The sequence below is a fragment of the Oncorhynchus masou genome, chromosome 31, assembly GCF_036934945.1.
Source record: "Oncorhynchus masou masou isolate Uvic2021 chromosome 31, UVic_Omas_1.1, whole genome shotgun sequence".
Classification (NCBI taxonomy): domain Eukaryota; kingdom Metazoa; phylum Chordata; class Actinopteri; order Salmoniformes; family Salmonidae; genus Oncorhynchus; species Oncorhynchus masou.
This window is the reverse complement of record NC_088242.1, coordinates 46,504,135-46,530,233: the sequence shown is the minus strand read 5'-3', so window position 1 is coordinate 46,530,233 and position 26,099 is coordinate 46,504,135. Positions and strand designations below refer to the sequence as shown.

Sequence of the window (26,099 nt, the reverse complement as noted above, 5' to 3'; positions counted from 1 at the left end):
AACTAAATATGCAGGTTTAAAAATATATACTTCTGTGTATTGATTTTAAGAAAGGCATTGAGGTTTATGGTTAGGTACATTCGTGCAACGATTATGCTTTGTTCGCAAATGCGCTTTTGTTAAGAGGTTAAATCACACCCGTTTGGCGAAGTCGGCTGTCTTTGTTAGGAAGAAAGTCTTCACAGTTCGCAAAGAGCCAGTCGGCCCAAACTGCTGCATTTACCCTGACTCTGTTTGCACAGAACGCAAGAATGACAATTTCCCTAGTTAAATAAATTAATGTTAGCAGGCAAAATGAACTAATATGCAGGTTTAAAAATATATACTTGTGTATTGATTAAGAAAGGCGTTGATGTTAATGGTTAGCTACACAATGCAACGACAGTGCTTTTTCACAAATGCGCTTGTTAAAATCACCCGTTTGGCGAAGTAGGCTATGATTCAATGATAAATTAACAGGCAACGCAGGACATGCTAGTAATACACACTTTAACCAAGATGGCGTAGCAGTCAGACGTCGTGTCGTGTCCCTTGTATATATCATTGTTTTTTTAAAACATATTTTTCTTCGCATATCTTTTAAAACATTTTGCTAAACCGCAACTTCTAAATACTCTCCTGCAACCCGCCTTGGCCTAATAACTGTTAGCACAATGTGATACGGAAGCGCTATTATTTTTAGAACACATTCAAGAACCTCCAGAAGCTAACCAGCTAACTAGCTACAAGCTATTTAGTCATTGTTAGCCACTGCTAACGGCCTTTACCTTCTGCACAGCCAGACAGTTTTCTTAACCTGGATAATACTCCCCGGTCTAGCTTCCCTGCTCCACCCACCGCTGCCCCCTGGACACTGATCACTTGGCTACATAGCTGATGCATGCTGGACTGTCCATTAATCACGGTACTCCACTCTGCTTGTTTATGTTTTATCAGTTGGCCCCAGCCGCACTCAGGCTCTGTGTGTAGTTAATCCGAACCTCCCTGCCTAGTCTACGCCATTTTACCTGCTGTTGTTGTGCTGTTGTTGTCTCACCTACTGTTTTAGCTAGCTCTCCCAATTCAACACGTGATTACTGTATGCCTCGCTGTATGTCTCTCTCAAATGTCAATATGCCTTGTATACTGTTGTTCAGGTTAGTTATCATTGTTTTAGTTTACAATGGAGCCCCTAGTTCCACTCTTCATACCCCTGATACCTCCTTTGTCCCACCTCCCACACATGCGGTGACTTCACCCATTACAACCAGCATGTCCAGAGATACAAGCTCTCTCATCATCACCCAGTGCCTGGGCTTACCTCCGCTGTACCCGCACCCCACCATACCACTGTCTGCGCATTATGCCCTGAATATATTCCACCATGCCCAGAAGTCTGATCCTTTTATTCTCTGTCCCCAACTCTAGGCGACCAGTTTTGATAGCCTTTAGCCGCACCCTCATACTACTACTCCTCTGTTCCGCGGGTGATGTGGGGGTAAACCCAGGCCCTGCATGTCCCCAGGCACCCTCATTTGTTGACTTCTGTGATCGAAAAAGCCTTGGTTTCATGCATGTCAACATCAGAAGCCTCCTCCCTAAGTTTGTTTTACTCACTGCTTTAGCACACTCTGCTAACCCTGATGTCCTTGCCGTGTCTGAATCCTGGCTCAGGAAGGCCACCAAAAATTTGGAGATTTCCATAGCCAACTATAACATTTTCCGTCAAGATAGAACTGCCAAAGGGGGAGGAGTTGCAGTCTACTGCAGAGATAGCCTGCAAAGTAATGTCATACTTTCCAGGTCCATACCCAAACAGTTCGAACAACTAATTTTGAAAATTACTCTCTCCAGAAATAAGTCTCTCACTGTTGCCGCCTGCTACCGACCCCCCTCAGCTCCCAGCTGTGCCCTGGACACCATTTGTGAATTGATCGCCCCCCATCTAGCTTCAGAGTTTGTTCTGTTAGGTGACCTAAACTGGGATATGCTTAACACCCCGGCAGTCCTACAATCTAAGCTAGATGCCCTCAATCTCACACAAATCATCAAGGAACCCACCAGGTACAACCCTAAATCTGTAAACAAGGGCACCCTCAGATGTCATCCTGACCAACTGGCCCTCCAAATACACCTCCGCTGTCTTCAACCAGGATCTCAGCGATAACTGCCTCATTGCCTTAAAGGATTGCCTGTATCCTTTAAAAGTAACTTCCTCACCATTTTAGATAAGCATGCTCCGTTCAAAAAAAATGCAGAACTAAGAACAGATATAGCCCTTGGTTCACTCCAGACCTGACTGCCCTCGACCAGCACAAAAACATCCTGTGGCGGACTGCAATAGCATCGAATAGTCCCCGCGATATGCAACTGTTCAGGGAAGTCAGGAACCAATACACCCAGTCAGGAAAGCTAAGGCCAGCTTCTTCAGGCAGAAATTTGCATCCTGTAGCTCCAACTCCAAAAAGTTCTGGGACACTGAAGTCCATGGACAACAAGACCATCTCCTCCCAGCTGCCCACTGCACTAAGGCTAGGTAACACGGTCACCACCGATAAATCTATGATTATCGAAAACTTCAACAAGCATTTCTCAACGGCTGGCCATGCCTTCCGCCTGGCTACTCCAACCTCGGCCAACAGCTCCCCCCCCCCGCAGCTACTCGCCCAAGCCTCTCCAGGTTCTCCTTTACCCAAATCCAGATAGCAGATGTTCTGAAAGAGCTGCAAAACCTGGACCCGTACAAATCAGCTGGGTTTGGCAATCTGGACACTATTTCTGAAACTATCCGCCGCCATTGTCGCAACCCCTATTACCAGCCTGTTCAACCTCTCTCTCATATCATCTGAGATTCCCAAGGATTGGAAAGCTGCCGCAGTCATCCCCCTCTTCAAAGGGGGAGACATCCTGGACCCAAACTGCTACAGACCTATATCCATCCTGCTCTGCCTATCTAAGGTCTTCGAAATCCAAGTCAACAAACAGGTCACTGACCATCTCGAATCCCACTGTACCTTCTCCGCTGTGCAATCTGGTTTCCGAGCCGGTCACGGGTGCACCTCAGCCACGCTCAAGGTACTAAACGATATCATAACAGCCATCGATAAAAGACAGTACTGTGCAGCCGTCTTCATCGACCTTGCCAAGGCTTTCGACCCTGTCAATCACAATATTCTTATCGGCAGACTCAGTAGCCTCGGTTTTTCTGATGACTGCCTTGCCTGGTTCACCAACTACTTTGCAGATAGAGCAGGGCATGCTGTCCGGTCCTCTGGCAGTCTATGGCGGTGCCACAGGGTTCAATTCTCGGGCCGACTCTATTCTCTGTATATATCAATGATGTTGCTCTTGCTGCGGGCGATTCCCTGATCCACCTCTACGCAGACGACACCATTCTATATACTTCCGGCCCGTCCTTGGACACTGTGCTATCTACCTCCAAACCAGCTTCAATGCCATACAACACTCCTTCCGTGGCCTCCAACTGCTCTTAAACGCTAGTAAAACCAAATGCATGCTTTTCAACCGTTCGCTGCCTGCACCCGCACGCCTGACTAGCATCACCACCCTGGATGGTTCCGACCTTGAATATGTGGACATCTATAAGTACCTAGGTGTCTGGCTAGACTGTAAACTCTCCTTCCAGACTCATATCAAACATCTCCAATCGAAAATCAAATCTAGAGTCGGCTTCCTATTCCGCAACAAAGCCTCCTTCACTCACGCCGCCAAACTTACCCTAGTAAAACTGACTATCCTACCAATCCTCGACTTCGGCGATGTCATCTACAAAATTGCTTCCAACACTCTACTCAGCAAACTGGATGCAGTTTATCACAGTGCCATCCGTTTTGTCACTAAAGCACCTTATACCACACACCACTGCGACCTGTATGCTCTAGTCGGCTGGCCCTCGCTACGTATTCGTCGCCAGACCCACTGGCTCCAGGTCATCTACAAGTCCATGCTAGGTAAAGCTCCGCCTTATCTCAGTTCACTGGTCACGATGGCAACACCCACCCGTAGCACGCGCTCCAGTAGGTGTATCTCACTGACCATCCCTAAAGCCAACACCTCATTTGGCCGCCTTTCGTTCCAGTTCTCTGGTGCCTGTGACTGGAACGAATTGCAAAAATCGCTGAAGTTGGAGACTTATCTCCCTCACCAACTTCAAACATCTGCTATCTGAGCAGCTAACCGATCGCTGCAGCTGTACATAGTCTTATCGGTAAATAGCACACCCATTTTTACCTACCTCATCCCCATACTGTTTTTATTTATTTACTTTTCTGCTCTTTTGCACACCAATATCTCTACTTGTACATGACCATCTGATAATTTATCACTCCAGTGTTAATCTGCAAAACTGTAATTATTCGCCTACCTCCTCATGCCTTTTGCACACAATGTATATAGGCTCCCTTTTTTTCCTACTGTGTTATTGACTTGTTAATTGTTTACTCCATGTGTAACTGTTGTCTGTTTACACTGCTATGCTTTATCTTGGCCAGGTCGCAGTTGCAAATGAGAACTTGTTCTCAACTAGCCTACCTGGTTAAATAAAAGGTGAAATAAAAATAAATAAAAACTAAACCATGTGTAGTTAACTAGCGATTATGTTAAGATTTTTTTTACATGATATAATTAATGCTATCTAGCACCTTACCTTGGCTCCTTGCTGCACTGGCATAACAGGTAGTCAGCTTACCACGCAGTCTCCTCGTGGAGTGCAATGTAATAGGCCATTCCGATTAGTCAGTCGACCTCTAGTAAAAACTGCAGTCATTTTCACTTTTCTTAGCAATGATTTAGAAATCCTTGTAAGTATTGTTGTTCGCCTATTGAAATTGAACTTCAGTTCATGAAAATAAATAGCTAGCCAGCTACTTAACCCTGTTGCCCAAAGCTAAAGTTATAAGCAGCCAGCTAGCTTCATCTGGCTAGTGAGGCTAGACCTGACCAGGCTGTGTGCTGTGAAGCTAGCCACAATAAGGATTAGGCAAAATAGTGGAATTTGCAGTTTCCCTTCAAAATAAAAGTAACTATTTGAAAGTGATGCGGAAGGTTGGTGGAATCATGCCATATTCAAATCACAGTTGGTTGTTTCAGTCACGAAATAAGAGCTACTATGCTAATGTTATCTGGGTGTCATTGAGTAGACTGATAGCCCATGTCATTGATCCACAATCCATAGGTAAGGCTGTACAGTGAAGTAAGTATGCCCCAATGTAATTCTAAAGTCTAATACATCCAGTGTGATTAAGAGACTTTACAAATCAAATTATTGTCTTTTGTTGATTTTATATAACATTCCAAACTCGTTTAGCATGATTTATTAAATTATGGCATAGTTCTACTATTTGTATTCAATTGCATCACCATTAATGACAATTTTATTTTGAAGGCTAACCGCAAAGTCCACTGTTGTGGCACATCCTTATTGTACGCGAGACAACTTTACCAGCATCATTGTATACGCATCGATAGATCGTTGTGACATTAAATACGAGCGTTAGTGTAATCAATGTGTAATAACTATGTAAAAAATGTATAAACGCTTTAAATTATTGTGTGACGTGCAGTCATATTCAGGTCCTGATTGGTCAACAAGCTTATTTGACACGTCAAAGTGTAATTTGACATTTATCTTTTTGACATGTAAAGACCCAAACGGCGTTCCATAGAAATCCTGGTTCAGAATGAAATGACTGAACAAATAAACAATGAAACAGCACAGCAAGTAAGTGAAAGAAATAGGTTTTGATTATGTTTTACTGGTAATGGGGACATACGTAAATGCCAACAAAATAACCTTTTGGTCAGTGTGGTGTGTGTAACCTTTCATTTAACTAGAAAAGTCAGTTAATATCAAATTCTTATTTAAAATGACGGCCTACCCCGGCCAAACCCGGACGACGCTGGGCCATTTATGCGCCACACTATGGGACTCCTAATCATGGCCGGATGTGATACAGCCTGGATTCGAGACGCCTCTTGCACCAAGATGCAGTGCATTAGACCGCTGCGTCCATGTGCGTTTTAACTATAATGAGATATAGATATACACACTTTGTTTTATATATATATATATATATATATATATATATATATGCCAAAAATGTCATTTAAGTGCATCCCGACCTAGCATTGTGTGATAATTTGTCCATGTACAAGAAGGTGAGAAGAATGTCCTTGCTGGAGGACAATACTATTTTATTGTACCTCAGTGAGCAGCCATGGGTGGTCCTGAGTCAAGCGGTCCCAGTCTGTCTCCGAGGTGACATTGGCGTAGCGGAAGCGGTTCTGCACGGCCGCCGAGGTGCAGATGTGCTTGTAGAGGAACTCCTTCCCCGTCTGCTCTGAGATGGCTTTGGCCGACATGGCGAATCACAGGCTCACTATCTAGCAGAAGGAAGAGGAGAAGTCAGAAGAGTTTCAGGGGCAGTTAGTACAAGTCACGGTTGGTTATAACCGCCTTGTTCAGGGGCAGAAACACAGGTTTTCACCTTGTCAGCTCGGGGATCCAATCTTGCAACCTTACAGTTAACTAGTGCAACGCAATAACGACCTGCCTCTGTCTCGTTGCACTCCACAGGAGTGCCTGTTACGCGAATGCAGTAAGCCAAGGTAAGTTGCTAGCTAGCATTAAACTTAAAAAACAATCGATCATAATCACAAGTTAACTACACAGGGTTGATGATATTACTAGATATTATCTAGCGTGTCCTGCGTTGCATATAATCTGACTGAGCATACAAGTATCTGACTGAGCAGTGGTAGGCAGAAGCAGGCGCGTAAACATTCATTCAAACAGCACCTTCTTGCGTTTTGCCAGCAGCTCTTCATTGTGCGTCAAGCATTGCGCTGTTTATGACTTCAAGCCTATCAACTCCCGAGATTAGGCTGGTGTAACCGAAGTAAAATGGCTAGCTAGTTAGCACGCGCTAACTAGAGGGACGGAAGCTATACGGTTACCCTGGCAATACTAAAGTGCCTATAAGATCATCCAATAGTCAAAGGTTAATGAAATACAAATGGTAGAGGGAAATAGTCCTATAATTCCTATAATAACAACATAAAACTTCTTACCTGGGAATATTGAAGACTCATGTTAAAAAGGAACCAGCAGCTTTCATATGTTCTCATGTTCTGAGCAAGGAACTGAAATGTAAGCTTTCTTACATAGCACATATTGCACATCTACTTTCATCTACTTTGTTTTTGCATTATTTAAACCAAATTGAACATGTTTAATTATTTATTTGAGGCTAAATTGATTTTATTGATGTATAATAAGTTAAAATAAGTGATAATTGTCATTATTACAAAAATTCGGCATCAGCTTTTTTGTCCTCCAATAATCGGTATCGGCGTTGAAAAATCATAATCGGTCGACCTCTAGTCCCAACGGTTTGACCTACAAACTACTATGACCACTATGAAAAGGGGAGACTCTCCGTGTTGTTCTATGACCACCACAAGAGTCACGTGAATCATCTGAAGGTAACCTGTACCTGTTAAAAAAATTACATGAACTTAAGTATAAAGGTAGTTGTGCCTATCCCACAAAAAGGGGTTAAATGTGTATAAAAGGAATATTTCATGAGCTTTCTGAAATCTCCTAGATTTAGGACAGACTTCATAAATAATAGGAACCCAGGTTATTTTTTTAACTGTCTTTGCCATTGATGAATGTGTTATTCAATGCCATTTTCTGGGCTACAGTAGTAAAGGCCAAATCTAATATTTTATCCAAATTTGTTTTAATATTTTTTGGGGATACCTAAAGGGGTTCTAAAATTCAAAATCAAATAGCTAAATGATTCATGGTATAACCATCTTTAAACAATTCCATATGTCAGCTTAGAACTACTCAAGGCTTTTCAGTCACCACCTGTTGTGTAGATTGCACTGTGTCAGGGTAAACTCAAAACCATTCTTGCCTTTTAATTAGTGCCTGCATTTGAACTCAGAAACCAGGGTACAGATTAATCAAGATAGTAGTAGGCTAAATTATTATAGGATGCAGAGTATCATTTTGTTTCTTAATCTAATAAATGCGTTCATCTGAATCTCATCTGACAACATGTGAAAACACTCCATATGAATTTAAAGATAATGCTGTATGAGGATGACCGAGTGTGTCACGAGAATAGTGAACAGCCTGCGGAATATACAATCCAATATATTGTACTGTTCAATTTCTCCTGATCCTGACCGCAAAGTGATTTCTGTACTAATGACAATAAATGCCAAGAAAGTGTTATCGTTATGTTTGTTTAATTTTAGGTCTACTGGTAACTACACGCGTAAACCTTTTGCTCAATCTGCCCCCAGTTGTGGTTCAATCAAAGGAAAGAGACAACCAGCTGGACTGTGACCCTTTAGGACAGGTTTGATGTTCTTCTGTCCTATTTTGATGTAACCACCCAACTGGTCTGTTTGGAATCTTGATTGGTTTAATTAAGTTGATGGCATATGTTAAACCAGGAGGTTTGGGCTGGCTTTGGGACAATAGACTAACGAGCTTGCAGACGACAGCTCTTCAGGAACTTGGAGTCATTAAAAATACAACTATGTCAAACCCACTAATCAATGTGTGGGAACGGCACACTCCAAGGATACCACAGGTTGCCCTTCAGGAAAACCACCAAACACTTGAAAACTGCCAAAACTCTTCCACACTGAAGGGTTGATAGCTGACAATACTAGTTTCTGGTAGGTCTGGTCAGTCCAAGGCTTTGCAGGACCTGAGAATCAATGGCTTGGTAATTTAGCCTGTTGTTCAATTCTGATTGTTATCAACACATTAGTCTGGGATAACAGAATGCGTGCCATGTCCATAGGGACAGAAAAGAGCTTCTAGCCTCTGCACTTACTGATTTGTTCACTAGAAATGGATGTTGGACGTCCGAACTAGAGGTCGACCGATTAATCGGAATGGCCGATTAATTTGGGCCGATTTCAAGTTTTCATAACAATCATAAATCGTTCTTTTTGGAACCCGATTTGGCCGATTTAAAAAAGTTTTTTTTTTACACCTTTATTTAACCTAGGCAAGTCAGTTAATAACACATGCCTATTTTCAATGACGGCCTAGGAACGATGGGTTAACTGCCTTGTTCAGGGGCAGAACGACATTTTCTTTACCTTGTCAGCTCAGGGATTCAATCTTGCAACCTTACAGTTAACTTCTTGGAACTCTAGGGGCGCAATTTCATTTTTGGATGAAAAACGTTCCCGTTTTAAACAAGATATTTTGTCACAAAAAGATGCTCGATTATGCATATAATTGCTACTGTTCGAAAGAAAACACTCTGACGTGTCCAGAAATACAAAGATCTTCTCTGTGCGTGCCCTTTAACGTGAGCTTCAGGCAAAACCAAGATGAGATGGCATCCAGGAAATGACAAGGATTTTTGAGGCTCTGTTTGTCATGATCTCCTTATATGGCTGTGAACGCAAGAGGAATGAATCAACCCTCTCTGTCGTTTCCCCAAGGTGTCTGCAGCATTGTGACGTATTTGTAGGCAGATCATTGGAAGATTGACCATAACAGACCACATTTACCATGTGTCCGCCCGGTGTCCTGCGCCGAAATTGGTGCGCAAAAGTCACCTGCCAGTATTTTTCCAAGGAATACAGAGAGGAAAGCAAGCTTCCACGAACTGCATGTCAATGAAGAGATATGTGAAAAAACACCTTGAGGACTGATTCCAAACAACGTTTGCCATGTTTCGGTCGATATTATGTAGTTAATCCGGAAAAAGTTTTACGTTGTAGGTGACTGCATTTTCGGTTCGTTTCAGTAGCCAGGCGCAATGTAGAAAACGGAACGATTTCTCCTACACACAGACGCTTTCAGGAAACACTGCGCATTTGGTATGTGACTGAGAGCCTCCTCATTGAAAACATCAGAAGCTCTTCAAAGGTAAATGATTTTATTTATTTGGTTATCTGGCTTTTGTGAAAATGTTGCGTGCTACATGCTACACAAAATGCTATGCTAGCTTTGCATACTCTTACACAAATTAGTCCATTTCTATGGTTCAAAAGCATATTTTGAAAATCTGAGATGACAGTGTTGTTAAGAAAAGGCTAAGCTTGAGAGCAAACGCATTATTTTAATTTTATTTGCGATTTTCAGAAATCGTTAACGTTGCGTTATGCTAATGAGCCTGAGGCTTTAGTCACGATCCCGGATCCGGGATGGGGAGTTTCAACAGGATAACTAGTCCAACGTTCTAACCACCCACTCATTGCACTTCACGAGAAGCCTGCCTGTTACACAAATGCAGTAAGCCAAAGTAAGTTGCTAGCTAGCATTAAACTTATCTTATAAAAAAACATTCAATCAATCATAATCACTAGTTAACCTGTAGTGACACTGCATCCCGTGAACGGGACCGTTGTCATCATCTGACACTAATTAGCATAACGCAACGGACATAAATCTTCCTAGAAAATATTCCTATTCATGAAAATCACAAGTGAAATATATTGGAACACAGCTTAGCCTTTTGTTAATCACCCTGTCATCTCAGATTTTCAAAATATGCTTTACAGCCAATGCTAGACAAGCATTTGTGTAAGTTTATCATAGCATAGCATTATGCCTTGCTAGTAGCAGGCAAACTTGTCACGGAAATCAGAAAAGCAATCAAATTAAATCGTTTACCTTTGATGAACTTCAGATGTTTTCACTCACGAGAATTAGCTCCAAAATATCGACAGAAACATGGCAAACGTTGTTTAGAATCCACCCTCAAGCTCTTTTTCTAATATCTATTCGATAATATATCCGTCGGGATAATATCTTTTTCTCTAGGACCGATTGGAGTAATGGCTACCTCTGCACTTTACGCGAGAATCTCTCTCGGAGACACCATGTGACCACTTACTCAATGTGCCCCCATACGGCTATTCTTCAACAGAAAGCGTAAGCTCGTTGATGTTACATTCACAGCCATATAGGGAGTCATTGGAACGCAACACTTTCAAAACCTGGGGCACTTCCGGATTGGATTTTTCTCAGGCTTTCACCTGCAACATCAGTTCTGTTATACTCAGACAATATCTTTACAGTTTTGGAAACGTTAGAGTGTTTTCTATCCAAAGCTCAATTATATGCATATTCTTGCATCTTTTCCTGACAAAATATCCCATTTAAAACTGACACCAAGAGGTTAAAGTCAATACACAGAAGTATATATTTGTAAACCTGCATATTTAGCTAAAATAAATCCAGGTTAGCAGGCAATATTAACCAGGTGAAATGGTGTCACTTCTCTTGCGTTCATTGCACACAGAGTCAAGGTATATGCAACAGTTTGGGCCGCCTAATTTGCCAGAATTTTACGTAATTATGACATAACATTGAATGTTGTGCAATGTAACAGGAACATTTAGACTTATGGATGCCACCAGTTAAAATACGGAACGGTTCCATATTTCTCTGAAAGAATAAACGTCTCGTTTTCGAGATGATAGTTTCCGTATTTAAGGCTCGTATTTCTGTGTGTTATTATGTTATAATTAAGTCTATGATTTGATAGCGCAGTCTGACTGAGCGATGGTAGGCACCAGCAGGCTCGTAAGCCTTCAAAATACAGGAGAGTTCAGGGGCCTTGCCTAATTTCTTTGGGACTGGGGGGCAGTATTGAGTAGCTTGGATAATAAGGTGCCCAGAGTAAACTGCCTGCTCCTCAGGCCCAAAAGCTAGAATATGCATATAATTAGTAGATTTGGAAAGAAAACACTGAAGTTTCTAAAACTGTTTGAATGATGTCTGTGTATAACAGAACTCATATGGCAGGCAAAAACCTGAGAAAAATCAAACCAGGAAGTGGGAAATGAGGTGTGTAGTTTTTCAAGTCATTGCCTATCGAATAAACAGTGTCTATGGGGGTCAAATTGCACTTCCCAAGGCTTCCACTAGATGTCTACAGTCTTTAGAACCTTGTTTCAGGCTTCTACTGTGAAGGGGGAGTGAATAAGAGCTGTTTGAGTCAGGGGTCTGGCAGAATGCCATGAGCTAAATCATGCGTGTGGCCGTGAGAGGTAGCTGCGTTCCTTTTCATTTCTAAAGACAAAGGAATTGTCCGGTTCAAACATTATTGAAGATTTATGATAAAAACATACTAAATATTGATTCTATACAGTGTTTGACATGTTTCTACGAACTGTAATATAACTTTTTGGACTTTGAACTAAGCGACCACGCATTGAGCATTTGGATTAAGGTCTAAACGCGTGAACAAAAAGGAGGTATTTGGACATAAATGCTGGGCTTTATCGAACAAAATAAATATTTATTGTGGAACTGGGATTTCTGGGAGTGCATTCCGATCAAGATCAAAGGTAAGTGAATATGTATAACGCTATTTCTGACACCTCTCCTTTGGAAAATGGCTGTATATCTTTCTGTGGCTAGGTGCTGACCGAACATAAATATCAAGGTGTGCTTTCGTCGTAAAGCCTTTGAAATCTGACACAGCGGTTGCATTAATCTGACGCAGCGGTTACTTTTATCAATGTTTATTATGAGTATTTCTGCAATTTGATGTGGCTCTGCACTTTCACCGGATGTTTGAGAGAATGCATTTCTGAACATAACACGCCAATTTCAAATGAGGTTTTTGGACATAAAGATGAACTTTACCAAACAAAATTCTTGGACCGACTCTCTTCTCTGTATACATCAATGAGGTCGCTCTTGCTGCTGGTGAGTCTCTGATCCACCTCTACGCAGACGACACCATTCTGTATACTTCTGGCCCTTCTTTGGACACTGTTAACAACCCTCCAGGCAAGCTTCAATGCCATACAACTCTCCTTCCGTGGCCTCCAATTGCTCTTAAATACAAGTGAAACTAAATGCATGCTTTTCAACCGATCGCTACCTGCACCGGCCCAACATCACTACTCTGGACAGCTCTGACTTAGAATACGTGGACAACTACAAATACTTAGGTGTCTGGTTAGACTAAACTCTCCTTCCAGACCCATATCAAACATCTCCAATCCAAAGTTAAATCTAGAATTGGCTTCCTATTTCGCAACAAAGCATCCTTCACTCATGCTGCCAAACATACCCTTGTAAAACTGACCATCCTACCAATCCTCGACTTTGGCGATGTCATTTACAAAATAGTCTCCAATACCCTACTCAACAAATTGGATGCAGTCTATCACAGTGCAATCCGTTTTGTCACCAAAGCCCCATATACTACCCACCATTGCAACCTGTACGCTCTCCTTGGCTGGCCCTCGCTTCATACTCGTCGCCAAACCCACTGGCTCCATGTCATCTACAAGACCCTGCTAGGTAAAGTCCCCCCCTTAGCTCGCTGGTCACCATAGCATCTTCCACCTGTAGCACACGCTCCAGCAGGTATATCTCTCTAGTCACCCCCAAAACCAATTCTTTCTTTGGCCGCCTCTCCTTCCAGTTCTCTGCTGCCAATGACTGGAACGAACTACTCACTAGCTTTAAGCACCAACTGTCAGAGCAGCTCACAGATCACTGCACCTGTACATAGCCCACCTATAATTTAGCCCAAACAACTACCTCTTTCCCTACTGTATTTAATTTATTTAGCTCCTTTGCACCCCATTATTTTTATTTCTACTTTGCACATTCTTCCATTGCAAATCTACAATTCCAGTGTTTTACTTGCTGTATTGTATTTACTTTGCCACCATGGCCTTTTTTTTGCCTTTACCTCCCTTCTCACCTCATTTGCTCACATCGTATATAGACTTGTTTATACTGTATGTTTGTTTTACTCCATGTGTAACTGTCGTTGTATGTGTCAAACTGCTTTGCTTTATCTTGGACAGGTCGCAATTGTAAATGAGAACTTGTTCTCAACTTGCATACCTGGTTAAATAAAGGTGAAATAAATAAATGAAAACCCCCTCACCCAAATGTATAGCCCTGTTGGAAAATCAGACGGAATGTTTGAAAATGTGTAAAGATTGATGTTTTTTTAAAACGGTGATTCCCCATTTATTGGCTTACCTCCGACAGCATTGTGCGTACCCCAGTTTGGGAATACCTGTTTAGCGTACATCATGAAATGTTGAGTCAAATAAAACCTATTTATAGAAACTCGTATAAAGTTGGTTTTGCAGCATCAACTTTGACTGATATTTAACTATCCGTTTCCTATCTGCAAAATAGTTAAAACGGTATCAGTTCACCTTTAATATATAAAATAATTTGAATTGTACTGCTAAATTTATTTGTGCGCATATATCTTTCAACTGGAGCGCAAACGTGCTCCTTGTACAATATTTCGGTGTAGAGCCCTGCTTTATTTCAGACTGTAAACAGGAAGCTTTTATCACTCACGGTCTGATTAATTAAGCAGCTAGCCAGCTAACAAGGTAAGAACAAACAAAAGTTAGCTATAAAGACGCACAACACTTCAACACTTAATTCCACACCCTCATTTCTTCGACAAATTAAATACATGATAGTGTTTAGCAGTAGCTAACGTTAACAGCATTGAGCCCGGAACAACATCCTCCTGGGTTGGTGATTGAGTGCAGATAGCAAAACTACCTCCAGTAGAAATTATATAAAAATATTTAGCATCACATGCTAGCTTGTAGCTAGATAACTAGCCAGTGAGCTACTCCGTCCTGGGTTGGGGTGGGTAAACGCTTTAGCTTAACAGGCACGGTAAAGATGAATGTTCTGGTTGCTTGCTAGCTGGCTAAATTAGCTAGCTAACGGTAACGTTAAGAGTCCTGCAGGACAAACTCACCAGCACGTTGTTTGAAATTTAGTCGCTGCTGAACTAACTCCAGCTAGCTACAGTAGTTAGCTAAGTAGGAAGTAGGGAACGACAGATTTTACACCGTCAGGTGGTTTCCATTAGCTTCTATATACAAAGTCAGAGTCGAAAGCCACAAAATTAGTCAAAATGACTAATTTAAGGTTAGAATTGGGGTTAGGTTTAAAATAAAATGTTTAGAGGAATTGTAGAAATGGGCGGGGTTTATTACTTTGTAGTGACAATCCCGCCAGACTTTCCTAGCATCATGCGCGCATAGCTCTCTAGGCAAATTTCGATGTAGCAAGACATGAAGAAAGTCAGAACATATATAATCATACCTTATGCGAATGCTACGTCCTAGGGATGTAAAATGATGTCCTGGTTGCTACGAGCTAGTTTAGAGGGCTGCGCGATCTACGCCAAATAAATCAGTCTTCTCTTGCCACCTCACTCGTTTTTGTCGCCCCATAATCTGCAGATACGATTACAACCTCTTCGGCTGTTCCATTGGCTCAAAAATAACCACGTGGTGATATTCCTCCAAACCTTTACACCCACAGCCATTGGGAAAGGTTTCTTATTATTTAAGTTTTATTGGCGAATCGCAACCAACTGACAATCTGCATACACCGCCACCTACTGTGTGAGGCCGGTCACGACCTATCTACACCACTATATTCTCTTACCTAACCCTGAATTTCTAATAAAATAAAACAATTCCCTACAAACCTCACTACTCCCATCACCCCGAATCAATATTTTAATTTACCCTCTACCCAACTGCACCAGTATATCCACAATATTTGTTTTCACTGCTTTTTTTGCTTTAATATCTACTATATAATTTCCATGAACATGTGGAAGAGCCTGAATCGAACAGGACTGAATTTCAAAACCTATTTGTAACCCCAACAACAGCATCATTATGTCTAACCATAAACCCTCACATTCTGACTTTCCAGATCTTGAACTACACAAAACTGATGCAGAGTCTGAACAGTCACAGTCACCGAACAGTCACTGTTCTTAGTTGCACCTCCTCTATCCATTGCAATCCAACAAATTATTTGCAACAATTTCTGTTGAATATACAAATACATGTGTTAGTCTCTTGCATAGATGAACATCGAACTCAGGAATAAATACACCTTCTCCTGTCCTCCCATTCATGGGATCTGTATACACTGCAAGACAAGAAAACAACTGATTACTAATATACTGATCCACCATTGTTCCTTCATTATCTTCTTCACACCACTGTTAATGTTCTTCCATCAGGCTAAGATCAACATGTGGTCTTGTTTAAAACCACAGTGGTACATTTCCTATTGACACAAATGGCCCTATGACAATATCTGAGTCAACAGTAATCAACCCTTTTTCCAATCTCTGCACCAAAACCCCTCTTTTGATATTGTTCATATTCACAGCAGGTCTTCCAATAGTGTCCGTGTAGGATGATCTACCGTACTACCCTTCAGTCTTGCCCAGTATGCCAAGGCTAGCTTAACTCTTCCAAGGGATAGTGGTGTTTCCCCAGTATCTATTTGCAAAGCCTCAACCAGTGTTGAGGCTTTACAAATGCACCATCGCACATCATGAGTGCCCTTGCTTGCATCTTATCAAGGCACAACAGCGATGTAAAAGCCGCAGAACCATATACAAAGCACCCATAATCTATGGACGATCTCATCAAAGTACAATAAATATTCATTAAAAATGGTCTATCTGCCCCCAATCATGCCCAACTATCATCCTCATTAGATTAAACATAAGAACGTATTCAGTCTCAATTTGATTTATTTAACGAGGCAAGTCAGTTAAGAACAAATTCTTATTTTCAATGACAGCTTAGGAACCGTGCCTTGTTCAGGGGCAGAACGACAGATTTTTACCTTGTCAGGTCAGGGATTCAATCTTGCAACCTTTCGGTAACTAGTCTAACGCTCTAACCACTGGGCTAACAGCTTAATTCAGCCCGAAATACTTCAATTCTGTTACCATTTCCATTCGTTCATCTATTTTTTGTTAGCGAACAACATATGGCAAGATTTAGATAGTGACTTGAAACCTCATAAGGACCATTCCACTACTGCTACAAAGGCACCTTGCATTTTCTCTATTACATAAGGAATATTCCTTCCCCTTTTCCAACAGGCACCATCATCTGCATATAACGTTGCACCTATACCCTGTCCCATATCCCCAAAGATATCAATCATCAACATGAATAAGAAGGGCTAATAGCACTACCCTGTGGAGTTGCATTTTCCACCTCCTCTTGATAACTCCAATCCCACCATGACATGGGTCAATCAAAGAAGAAATCCTTAATCCAGTTATACATTCTCCCACTAATACGCATTTCATTCAATTTAAATCAGTAAACCTTGTATCATAATATAAGCATATTATGCTTTTTCAATATCAAAATACACTATTAACATCACTTCATTGCCAAATCTTTGGTCACCACCGAACTAACTAATGCATCAAGGGTAGTTCTTCCCTTTCTGAATCCACTCTGATATGGACTTAATAGACCCCTATGTTCCAGATAATACATCAATTCTGATTGGCTCGGCCTGGCTCCCAAGTGGCTGGGCATATGCCCTCCCAGGCCCACCATGGCTGCAAGCTTGTCCAGTCATGTAAAAACCATAGTTTACAGCCTAATGAATGTATTTCAATTGACTGATTTCCTTATATACTGAGGTACAGTTCATATCTTTGAAACTGTTGCATGATGAGTTTATATTTTTGTTCTGTATACATTTAGTTGAAATCCTAGCTTTATAATTTATGGGGAAAATTCATATTTTTTTGGTATAATTTGGCAAAGCCATGTGTCAGTGTTGTATTGTTGTAATGTTGACAAAGAATACTAGCTTTCTGAAACTATACTTGTAGAATCAGAGATAGTGGAAGCAATATCTCCACTCAAATGTAAAACAATGAGGACAAAGAGATAAGGGGAAAATATTCATTTTTATTTCCTTCAACCAAAACATTGTACAGAGGCATATTCTTAAAAAATAAAAAAAAAAAAGTACACAGGTACTAGGATCATGAAAATGTAGCGTTTCTGTTCACGGTTTCAACCTACCACCTGGCACACAGGTGAGAAGAACACAGATTGAGAGGGACATACTGACCAAACGTTCATGACAGATACAAGGCATGATGACAATCCCCAAAAGCAGAATAAAAGCCTCTCAATGAGAGCTGATTCTAGGTGCAAAAAAGGGATCTGTTTTTTTTGTCAAGTATCTTCTTTCAAAATCCCATTGCCTAGACTGGCCAGACTTTAAATTTAAACATCTTCAAAGTAAAATTACAATTAAAATAGGTGACTTTAGTTAGCACACTTTAACAAGAGAGTTTCTCAACCTTTGTGTTTAAGCAACGTCAGTCAGTAAGGTTCTCCTAACATTTATTGCAAAATAAATGTACACATACATTATTCAATCATTTCAACCAAACAACTTGTGCGTGTCAATGAGCGTCTGAGTAGCTAGGCGCTAAAATAGAAGACGGTTCTATTTTATACTCGTGACACGCTGCAAGTCCCACCTCTCCAATCTCCTCATTAGTTTTCAGGAGAATATACCCACATGGGTGATTGAAGGATGAACTGAGGTTCCCACTCCAGTCCAGTTGGTGGTAATGCATCTTAAAGTTGGTCACCAACTGCCATATAAAGTCCACAGAAGGAACAAAACTAAAGGAGAGATTACTAGAAACCACCAAGGTTTCCACTTCTATATGTGGATTGACAGAAGAGAACACACACTTGTGTGACTCAAAATGGCCAAAATTCTACAAAGATCCAGAAAGAAAGGACCTAATGTTTATATCCCAGGACAAATTAGCTAGCAACAGCAAGGTAGCTAGCTACATTTTTCATGTGTTTCGACCTCTCCCCAAAGTAATATAGTTAGTTCAGAGTTCGTTTTGATATTTCAACCTGCGTGTCCTGATCATGTCTGCAGGTAGCCTAGCGGTTAGAGCTTTGGGCCAATAAGCGAAAGGTTGCTAGATCAAATCCCAGAGATGACAAGGTAAAAATCTGTCATTCTGCCCCTGGCCTGTTCCTAGGCCATACTTGTAAATAAGAATGTCCTTAACTGACTTGCCTCAATAAATAAAGGTTAAAGAAAAAGATGGATAAAATTAACATTTGCACGCAAGCGTGTCCAGTCTAGTCAACATCTAAGGCACCACTTATGTGAGGGACTGACTAGCTCTGGTCCATCTGCTACACAGTTCCTCTACTAGTTTGTAGAGGAACATGTACTTCGCCTGGACCAGAGTTAGAAACTGATCTACAAGACTAGCTGCTGAAGTTTCAAATGTTTACTTTGGGAGTTGAAACCGGATGCATCGTATTATGGGGTCAAAGCAATGCTAGAAAACCACATGGAGAAAAATAGATCTATTAAGAGGTCAAAACTTTACATACGTGGGTCAAGGATATGTTTTTTTTTACATCCTATTCAATAGAAAACATTAGAAATCAAATGGAATATCAACAACACTGTCATTGAGATGGATACAGTTTGAATATACAATAAATAAATACATTTAAGAGAACTGAACAAAATCTCTAATCAAATTAGGAGCACAAAATAAGACTTAAAACATGCCAGTAAAATGCACAATGCATCAATGAGCAAAATGGAGACTAACATGAAACTGTAGTTTGAGTCTGCAGGAAAATCCAACAAATGAAAACAGGCCTCATTCTACATGGGACTGAAGTAGTTCCTAGGCTCTGCCCTAAGGTCAGTTTCTGCTTTAACGCCAAATGATTCCCATGCTAACTTTGTGTTTCCGGGCGACCTCTATGTGGTGTGAATGAAAAAAATCATGCGACCTACTAAAATTAACAACGGAGTTGCACTCCCATGTGTTCATTTACAAAGCTCTACTTGCTCCAGGTACAGCAGCAAACATTTTCCATTCAAGCAATGACATTTATATTTTGGCAACAGTACTCCTATTTCATGCCTTCAAAACATGCTTTGCGACAAATACTCACAAAAGAGAATCAAGACAATTTCCTGAGGATTCAAGTTTTTCCAAAACCCCCTTGTCAAAAAACCTTTAACCTATTTAATTTGCTACGTTCTTAGTTACTAAACCTACCAAAAGTCGCCCTTGTCAGTTTGAATTTGAAGAGGATATTGTCAAATGTGGTGGTAACAGCCAAAAAGATTTTAGGAAGATGCCAAGCATGATGAGCACCATCTCTCTTGCTCAGATATCAACACTGAGTGTCTTTTTAGCATGTGAAAAAAAACATTTTGCAAAAAACATTGGGAGCATAAAAATCAGGTTGTGAGGGTGCGTCCGACTTAATATTGTCCACCACAGGGCTACAGCATTCCCAATGGCATTCTTCATTTCTAGCCAAACTGGAAAAATACATTTCCAGGTGCTTGGTCTAGAGGGTGGAAAAAAAAGAAATGTTACTTTGCTGGGTTGAAATCCATGACAAAGTGTATAATTACAGTATTTTTGGAAAGTTTACCAGGGTCGAGTTTTTCCACATTTTGTTGCCTTATTCTAAACTGGATTAAATAAAAACTGTTCCTCATCAACCTACATACAATACCCCATAATAACAAAGCAAAAATAATATTTTGAATATAAAAGTGGACAAAAAAGAGATTTGGCTCATTAATCTATATAGTCCAAATCAGGATGATCCACACTTCATCAAAAACATTTATACCAATTTATTCAACTTACAGGCAACAAATGATCTAATCATTATGGTAGGAGACTATAAAACAATGTTAAGTACCTCAATGGACTGTAAATATAATCACTCCAAACTATCATCACCGTGCCCTTAAGGAAATCACAAATATTATGGACACATTAGAAATAGTGGATATTTGGACACTAAAAAAGCCCAGACCTAGTGAGATATACATGGAGACTTAATCCAGATAGTCATCTTGACTACTTTCTTGTCTCTTTCTCTCTTGCATCAAAGATTTCGTATACAAACAATGTATACGAAATGCTTCAGCCTGGTTTTTGACCCCATCATAGTACTGAGACTGCACTTGTGAAGGTGGTAAATTACCTTTTAATGGCGTCAGACCGAGGCCCTGCATCTGTCCTCGTGCTCCTAGACCTTAGTGCTGATTTTGATACCATCGATCACCACATTCTTTTGGAGAGATTGGAAACCCAAATTGGTCTACACGGACAAGTTCTGGCCTGGTTTAGATCTTATCTGTCGGAAAGATATCAGTTTGTCTCTGTGAATGGTTTGTCCTCTGACAAATCAACTGTACATTACGGTGTTCCTCAAGGTTCCGTTTTAGGACCACTATTGTTTTCACTATATATTTTACCTCTTGGGGGTGTCATTCGAAAACATAATGTTAACTTTCACTGCTATGCGGATGACACACAGCTGTACATTTCAATGAAACATGGTAAAGCTGCAAAATTGCCCTCGCTAGAAGCCTGTGTTTCAGACATACAGTGGGGCAAAAAAGTATTTAGTCAGCCACCAATTGTGCATGTTCTCCCACTTAAAAAGATGAGGCCTGTAATTTTCATCATAGGTACACTTCAACTATGACAGACAAAATGATTTTTTTTTCTCCAGAAAATCACATTGTATGATTAATGAATTTGCAAATTATGGTGGAAAATAAGTATTTGGGAGGACTTGCACAATTGGTGGCTAACTAAATACTTTTTTGCTCCACTGTAAGAAAGCGGATGGCTGCAGACTTTCTACTTTTAAACTCCGACAAAACCGAGATGCTTGTTTTAGTAGGTCCCAAGAAACACAGAGATCTTCTGTTGAATCTGACAATTAATTATTGATGGTTGTACAGTCGTCTCAAATAAAACTGAAGGACCTCGGCGTTACTCTGGACCCTAATCTCCCTTTTGACGAACATATCAAGACTGTTTCAAGGACAGCTTTTTTCCATCTACGTAACATTGCAAAAATCTCTCTCTCTCTCCTTGCTGTCCCAGTTTCAACTGTTCTGCCTGCGGCTATGGAACCCTGACCTGTTCACCGGACGTGCTAATAATAATAATTAAAGAAGCAGTTTCTGGCTAAAGAGACGAGACTAAGAAGGGAAATCCATGAACTAATAGTACAGGTAGATAGCAACACCACAGAGATACAAAATAAGTTAGAGGAAAAAGAACTTGAGGTACTTCAAAAATGATCTAATGTAATCTATTACAAAAATATAGCAAACTGGATGGAATATGGAGAAAAATAAACAAAATTCCTCCTGAATCTCCAATACAGGAACGCTGTATCATTCTCTGAATTATATTTTAAGAGGAAGCTAATTATTTTAGGCAGATCTCTTTTCCGTCTCATCCTTTCCCACTGAATGAAGATTATGGTAAGGAATACTTTCCAAATAATATAAAAAAAATGGAAAATTAACCAAATGTACAGAAAGATCAGTGCGAAGGCCAAATTACAGAGGAAGAATTGAGGCTATTCAACTCTTTTAGTCTGGAAAAATGCCAGGGCTTGATGGCATACCAGTAGAGGTATATCAAGTATTTTTTGATATACTAAAAGCTCCATTGTTAGATTGTTTTAACTACCCCTATAGAAATGGTAGTCTGTCAGGTACTCAGCAGGAAGGTCTGATTTCTCTATTATTAAAACAAGACCCAGATGGCAAATACAAAGACAGTCAGGAGGCCCCTTACACTTCAATGTTGTGATGCAAAAATACTAGCAAAATGCATAGCCCTCAGAATTAAAAAGGTTTTACCAGGTACTGTTCATCCTGATCAGTCAGGTTTTTTACATGGACGATACATTGGAGATAATATTCGACAACGACTAGAAATAAGACTATGAAATATTTAAGAAGCCAGGAATGGTATTTATAGCAGATTTTGAAAAGGCATTTGATAAACACTGGATTTTATTTATAAATGCTTGGATTTTTTCTATTTTGGTAATTCTCTTATAAAATAGGTAAAAAAATTATAGCAACCCCAGCTATAAAATAGTAAATAATGGCTCAGAGTTTTGAATTGTCAAGAGGAGTTAAACAAGGGTGTCTGCTGTCACCGTATCTATTTTCTATGGCCATCGAAATGGTAGCTATTAAAATCAGATCCAATAACAACAGAGGATTAGAAATCCAAGGCTTAAAAACAAAAAGGTGTCCATGTATGCCGATGACTCAAGTTTTGTATTAATTCCGCAAGCTAGATCCCTGCAAATGTCTCATTGAAGATCTAGATAACTTCTGTACTCTCTGGACTAAAACCTAATTATGTACAATATTACGTATTGGATCCTTAAAAAATACAACTTTTACATTACCCTGCAGTTTACCTATAAAATGGGCTGATGGTGAAAAAGCATTGCAGAGCTGGCTTCAATTTCATCCCCCTGAAAAGATAGAATAAATATTATGGCTGAACTCAAATGTGCTGGTTGATAAAATACCTGTATTTATGGGAAAGATGTTTGAAAAGGGTATTTTGTTGTTAAATGATAATGTAAATTGGAATGGTAGAGTTATGTACTTCAAGGAGTTATCAGAATTGTACGGAAAGGTCTGCTCAATCCAAGAGTACAACCAATTGATTACAGCATTGCCCCAAAAATGGAGGAGGCGGGTGGCAGCGGGAGGAGGTAGGGAACTGGTCTGTCTGCCCAATATAAAGGGTCAAAACTGGCAGAGGAATAAAAATCGCATAAATCGGAAAGTACACCAGTTTCATTTGAGGACCAGGATGTTGACAAATGCGCCATACGGATTGCAAAATAGTTGGGAAGAGATTTTTGATGTACAGATTCCGTGGTACAGGGTGTATGAGTTGATATATAAAACGCAATAGTCAAGACTTCATGCTTTTCAGCTAAAATTATTATAGATTTCTTGCCATCAACAAAATGTTGAATATTTGGGGCATGAAATCATCGATGCTCTGCAGATTTTGTTGTAAGGACACAGAATCGATAGACCATTTATTTTGGTATTGCCCTCAGGTGGCCTGTTTCTGGTCTCAGGTTCAGGAATGGCTGAAAATGCATAGCATTGATCTAAAATTGACCATAGAAATAGTACTGTTAGGACATCTGGAGAGACCAGGTCAGTCAATTGCTCATACTCTTAGTAAAAGTATTTATCTTCAACTCGCAATCTGTGGCTTCTATTCGATAAGAAATTGTACGTTAAACATCACAGCATAGTTGAAAGATATGTGTTGCGTAGAAACTCGAAAGTGGGTGGCCAGCAGAGGTGGATGGGATGGGCTGAGGGAAGCTGAGGGTTGGTATGTGGAATTGGAGACAAGTGGGAGTGGAGTTGCTGTGTGAGAGATAAAATGGTCAAAGATTAAAGGAAAAAATAATAATTAAAAAATCTAAATAAAACATAATAAAAAGTACATTTGAATGACACTAAGTGTCAGTGTTTTTACAACTAATGCCGGTTTGCCTGAGGCTGGTGCCGTGCAGGTGTTTGTCGACATGCACACACACACACACTCATTCAAATATACACATAGAGAAGAACACACACATACAAGAACACACACATACATGTAATAGTGCCAGACATGCACAGAAACATATACAGTTGGCATTGCTGTTATGATTTTAGTTGTCCTTGATGTCCTTTGGTGTAAATGTATAATTTCTCTGCATTGTTGTTTGGTGTTTTCTACATTTCCTTTTTAATCTTTAGTTTATTCTCTTGGTTGTTTGTGCATTGGGGGGTTCTTGGGGGTGGGGAATGGAATGAATTGTATTATTTATATTTTTTTCTGGGGGGGGGGTACTGTGGGAGGGGTCTGAAACGGTTGAGGGACAGCTATTGGGGAATTGTGTGTGTGTGTGTGTGTGTGTGTGTGGGGGGGGGGGGGGGGTCTTGGAGGGTTCGGGTTCACGTCTTTTGGCCTGGTGATAGATCGGTTAACATGCCCTTGAGCAGGGCATTGACCCTGAATTGGAAGCTGTTGGAAGACTGGCATTATGTAGTAGTTGAGCGGCTTCACTGCAAGTATGTTGTATGTTTCGAATATTCTATTATAAATGGAAAAAAACAAAAAAAACAAAGTTAAAACAGTTAAGAAATATTGGCAAATTTCAGTCGACAGAAGGTACTCTTCGGTAAAAGCGGTAAATTGGTCATCAAAAAGAAAGGAGGACCAAGGCACTTAATTTACATAAGTATTCAAACCCTTTAATACGAGACTTGAAATTGAGCTCAGGTGCATCCTGTTTCCATTGATCATCCTTGAGATGTTTCTACAATTTGAATGGAGTCCACCTGTGGTAAATTCAATTCATTGTACATGATTTGGAAAGGCACACACCTGTGTATATAAGGTCCCAAAGTTCACATAACAAAAACAAAGCCATAACGTCAAAGGAATTTCCCGTAGAGCTCCGTGACAGGATTGTGTCGAGGCACAGATCTGGGGAAGGGTACCAAAACATTTCGGCAGCATTGAAGGTCCAGGAGGACACAGTGACCTCCATCATTCTTAAATGGAAGAAGTTCGGAACCACCAAGACATGGCTGCCCAGCCGAACTGAGCAATCGGGGTAGAAGGGTATTGGTCAGGGAGGTGACCAAGAACCCGATGGTCACTCTGACCGAGCTTCAGAGTTCCTCTGTGGAGAAAAGAGAACCTTCCAACAACACTCCACCAATCAGGCATTTATGGTAGAGTGGCCAGACAGAAGACACTCCTCAGTAAAAAAGGAACATGACAGCCCAATTGGAGTTTGCAAAAAGGCACCTAAAGGACTCCGACCATGAGAAACAAGATTCTCTGGTCTGATGAAACCAAGATTGAACTCTTTGGCCTGAATGCCAAGCATCACGTCTGGAGGACACCTCCCACCAAGCCTATGGTAAAGCATGGTGGTGGCAGCATCATGCTGTGGGGATGTTTCTCAGTGGCAGGGACTGCGAGACTAGTCAGGATCGAGGGAAAGATGAAAGGAGCAAAGTACAGAGAGATTCTTGATGAAAACCAGCTCCAGAGTGCTCAGGACCTCAGACTGTGGCAAAGGTTCACCTTCCAACAGGACAAGAACCCTAAGCACACAGCCAAGATAAGGCAGGAGTGGCTTCTGGACAATTTTCTGAATGTGCCCAGCCAGAGCCCAGACTCGAAACCGATCGAGAATCTCTGGAGAGATCTGATAATAGCTGTCCATCTCACAGCGACACTCCCCATCCAACCTGACAGAGCTTGAGAGGATCTGCATAGAACGGGAGAAACTCACCAAATACAGGTGTGCCAAGCTTGTAGCATCAGACCAAAGACTCAAGGTTGTATTGGCTGCCAAAG

At 40.7% G+C, this 26,099-nt stretch overlaps 2 protein-coding genes across 8 annotated transcripts in view; both read right to left on the bottom strand.

Moving 5' to 3' along the window:
- LOC135524027 (ATP-citrate synthase) overlaps positions 1-15,318 on the bottom strand; it is a 147,111-nt gene extending 131,793 nt beyond the window's left edge. Inside the window, exons 1-2 of one of the 5 annotated variants that reach the window (XM_064951151.1) lie at positions 15,104-15,316; positions 6,202-6,377 (exon numbers count right to left, since the gene is read on the bottom strand). In XM_064951151.1, the coding sequence (XP_064807223.1) occupies positions 6,202-6,360 (159 nt within the window). In that variant the 5' untranslated portion in view covers positions 6,361-6,377; positions 15,104-15,316. Of the gene's footprint in view, positions 1-6,201; positions 6,382-14,753; positions 14,990-15,103 lie in introns of those variants that run through there. The other 4 variants (XM_064951148.1, XM_064951149.1, XM_064951152.1 and 1 more) reach the window with 4 other exon arrangements.
- A 2,416-nt stretch (positions 15,319-17,734) lies between these two features.
- LOC135524025 (dnaJ homolog subfamily C member 7-like) overlaps positions 17,735-26,099 on the bottom strand; it is a 59,873-nt gene continuing 51,508 nt past the window's right edge. For all 3 annotated transcript variants that reach the window (XM_064951146.1, XM_064951145.1, XM_064951147.1), the window contains one exon: positions 17,735-20,211. In XM_064951146.1, coding sequence (XP_064807218.1) covers positions 20,174-20,211 — 38 coding nt within the window. In that variant the 3' untranslated portion in view covers positions 17,735-20,173. The remainder of the gene's footprint in view (positions 20,212-26,099) is intronic.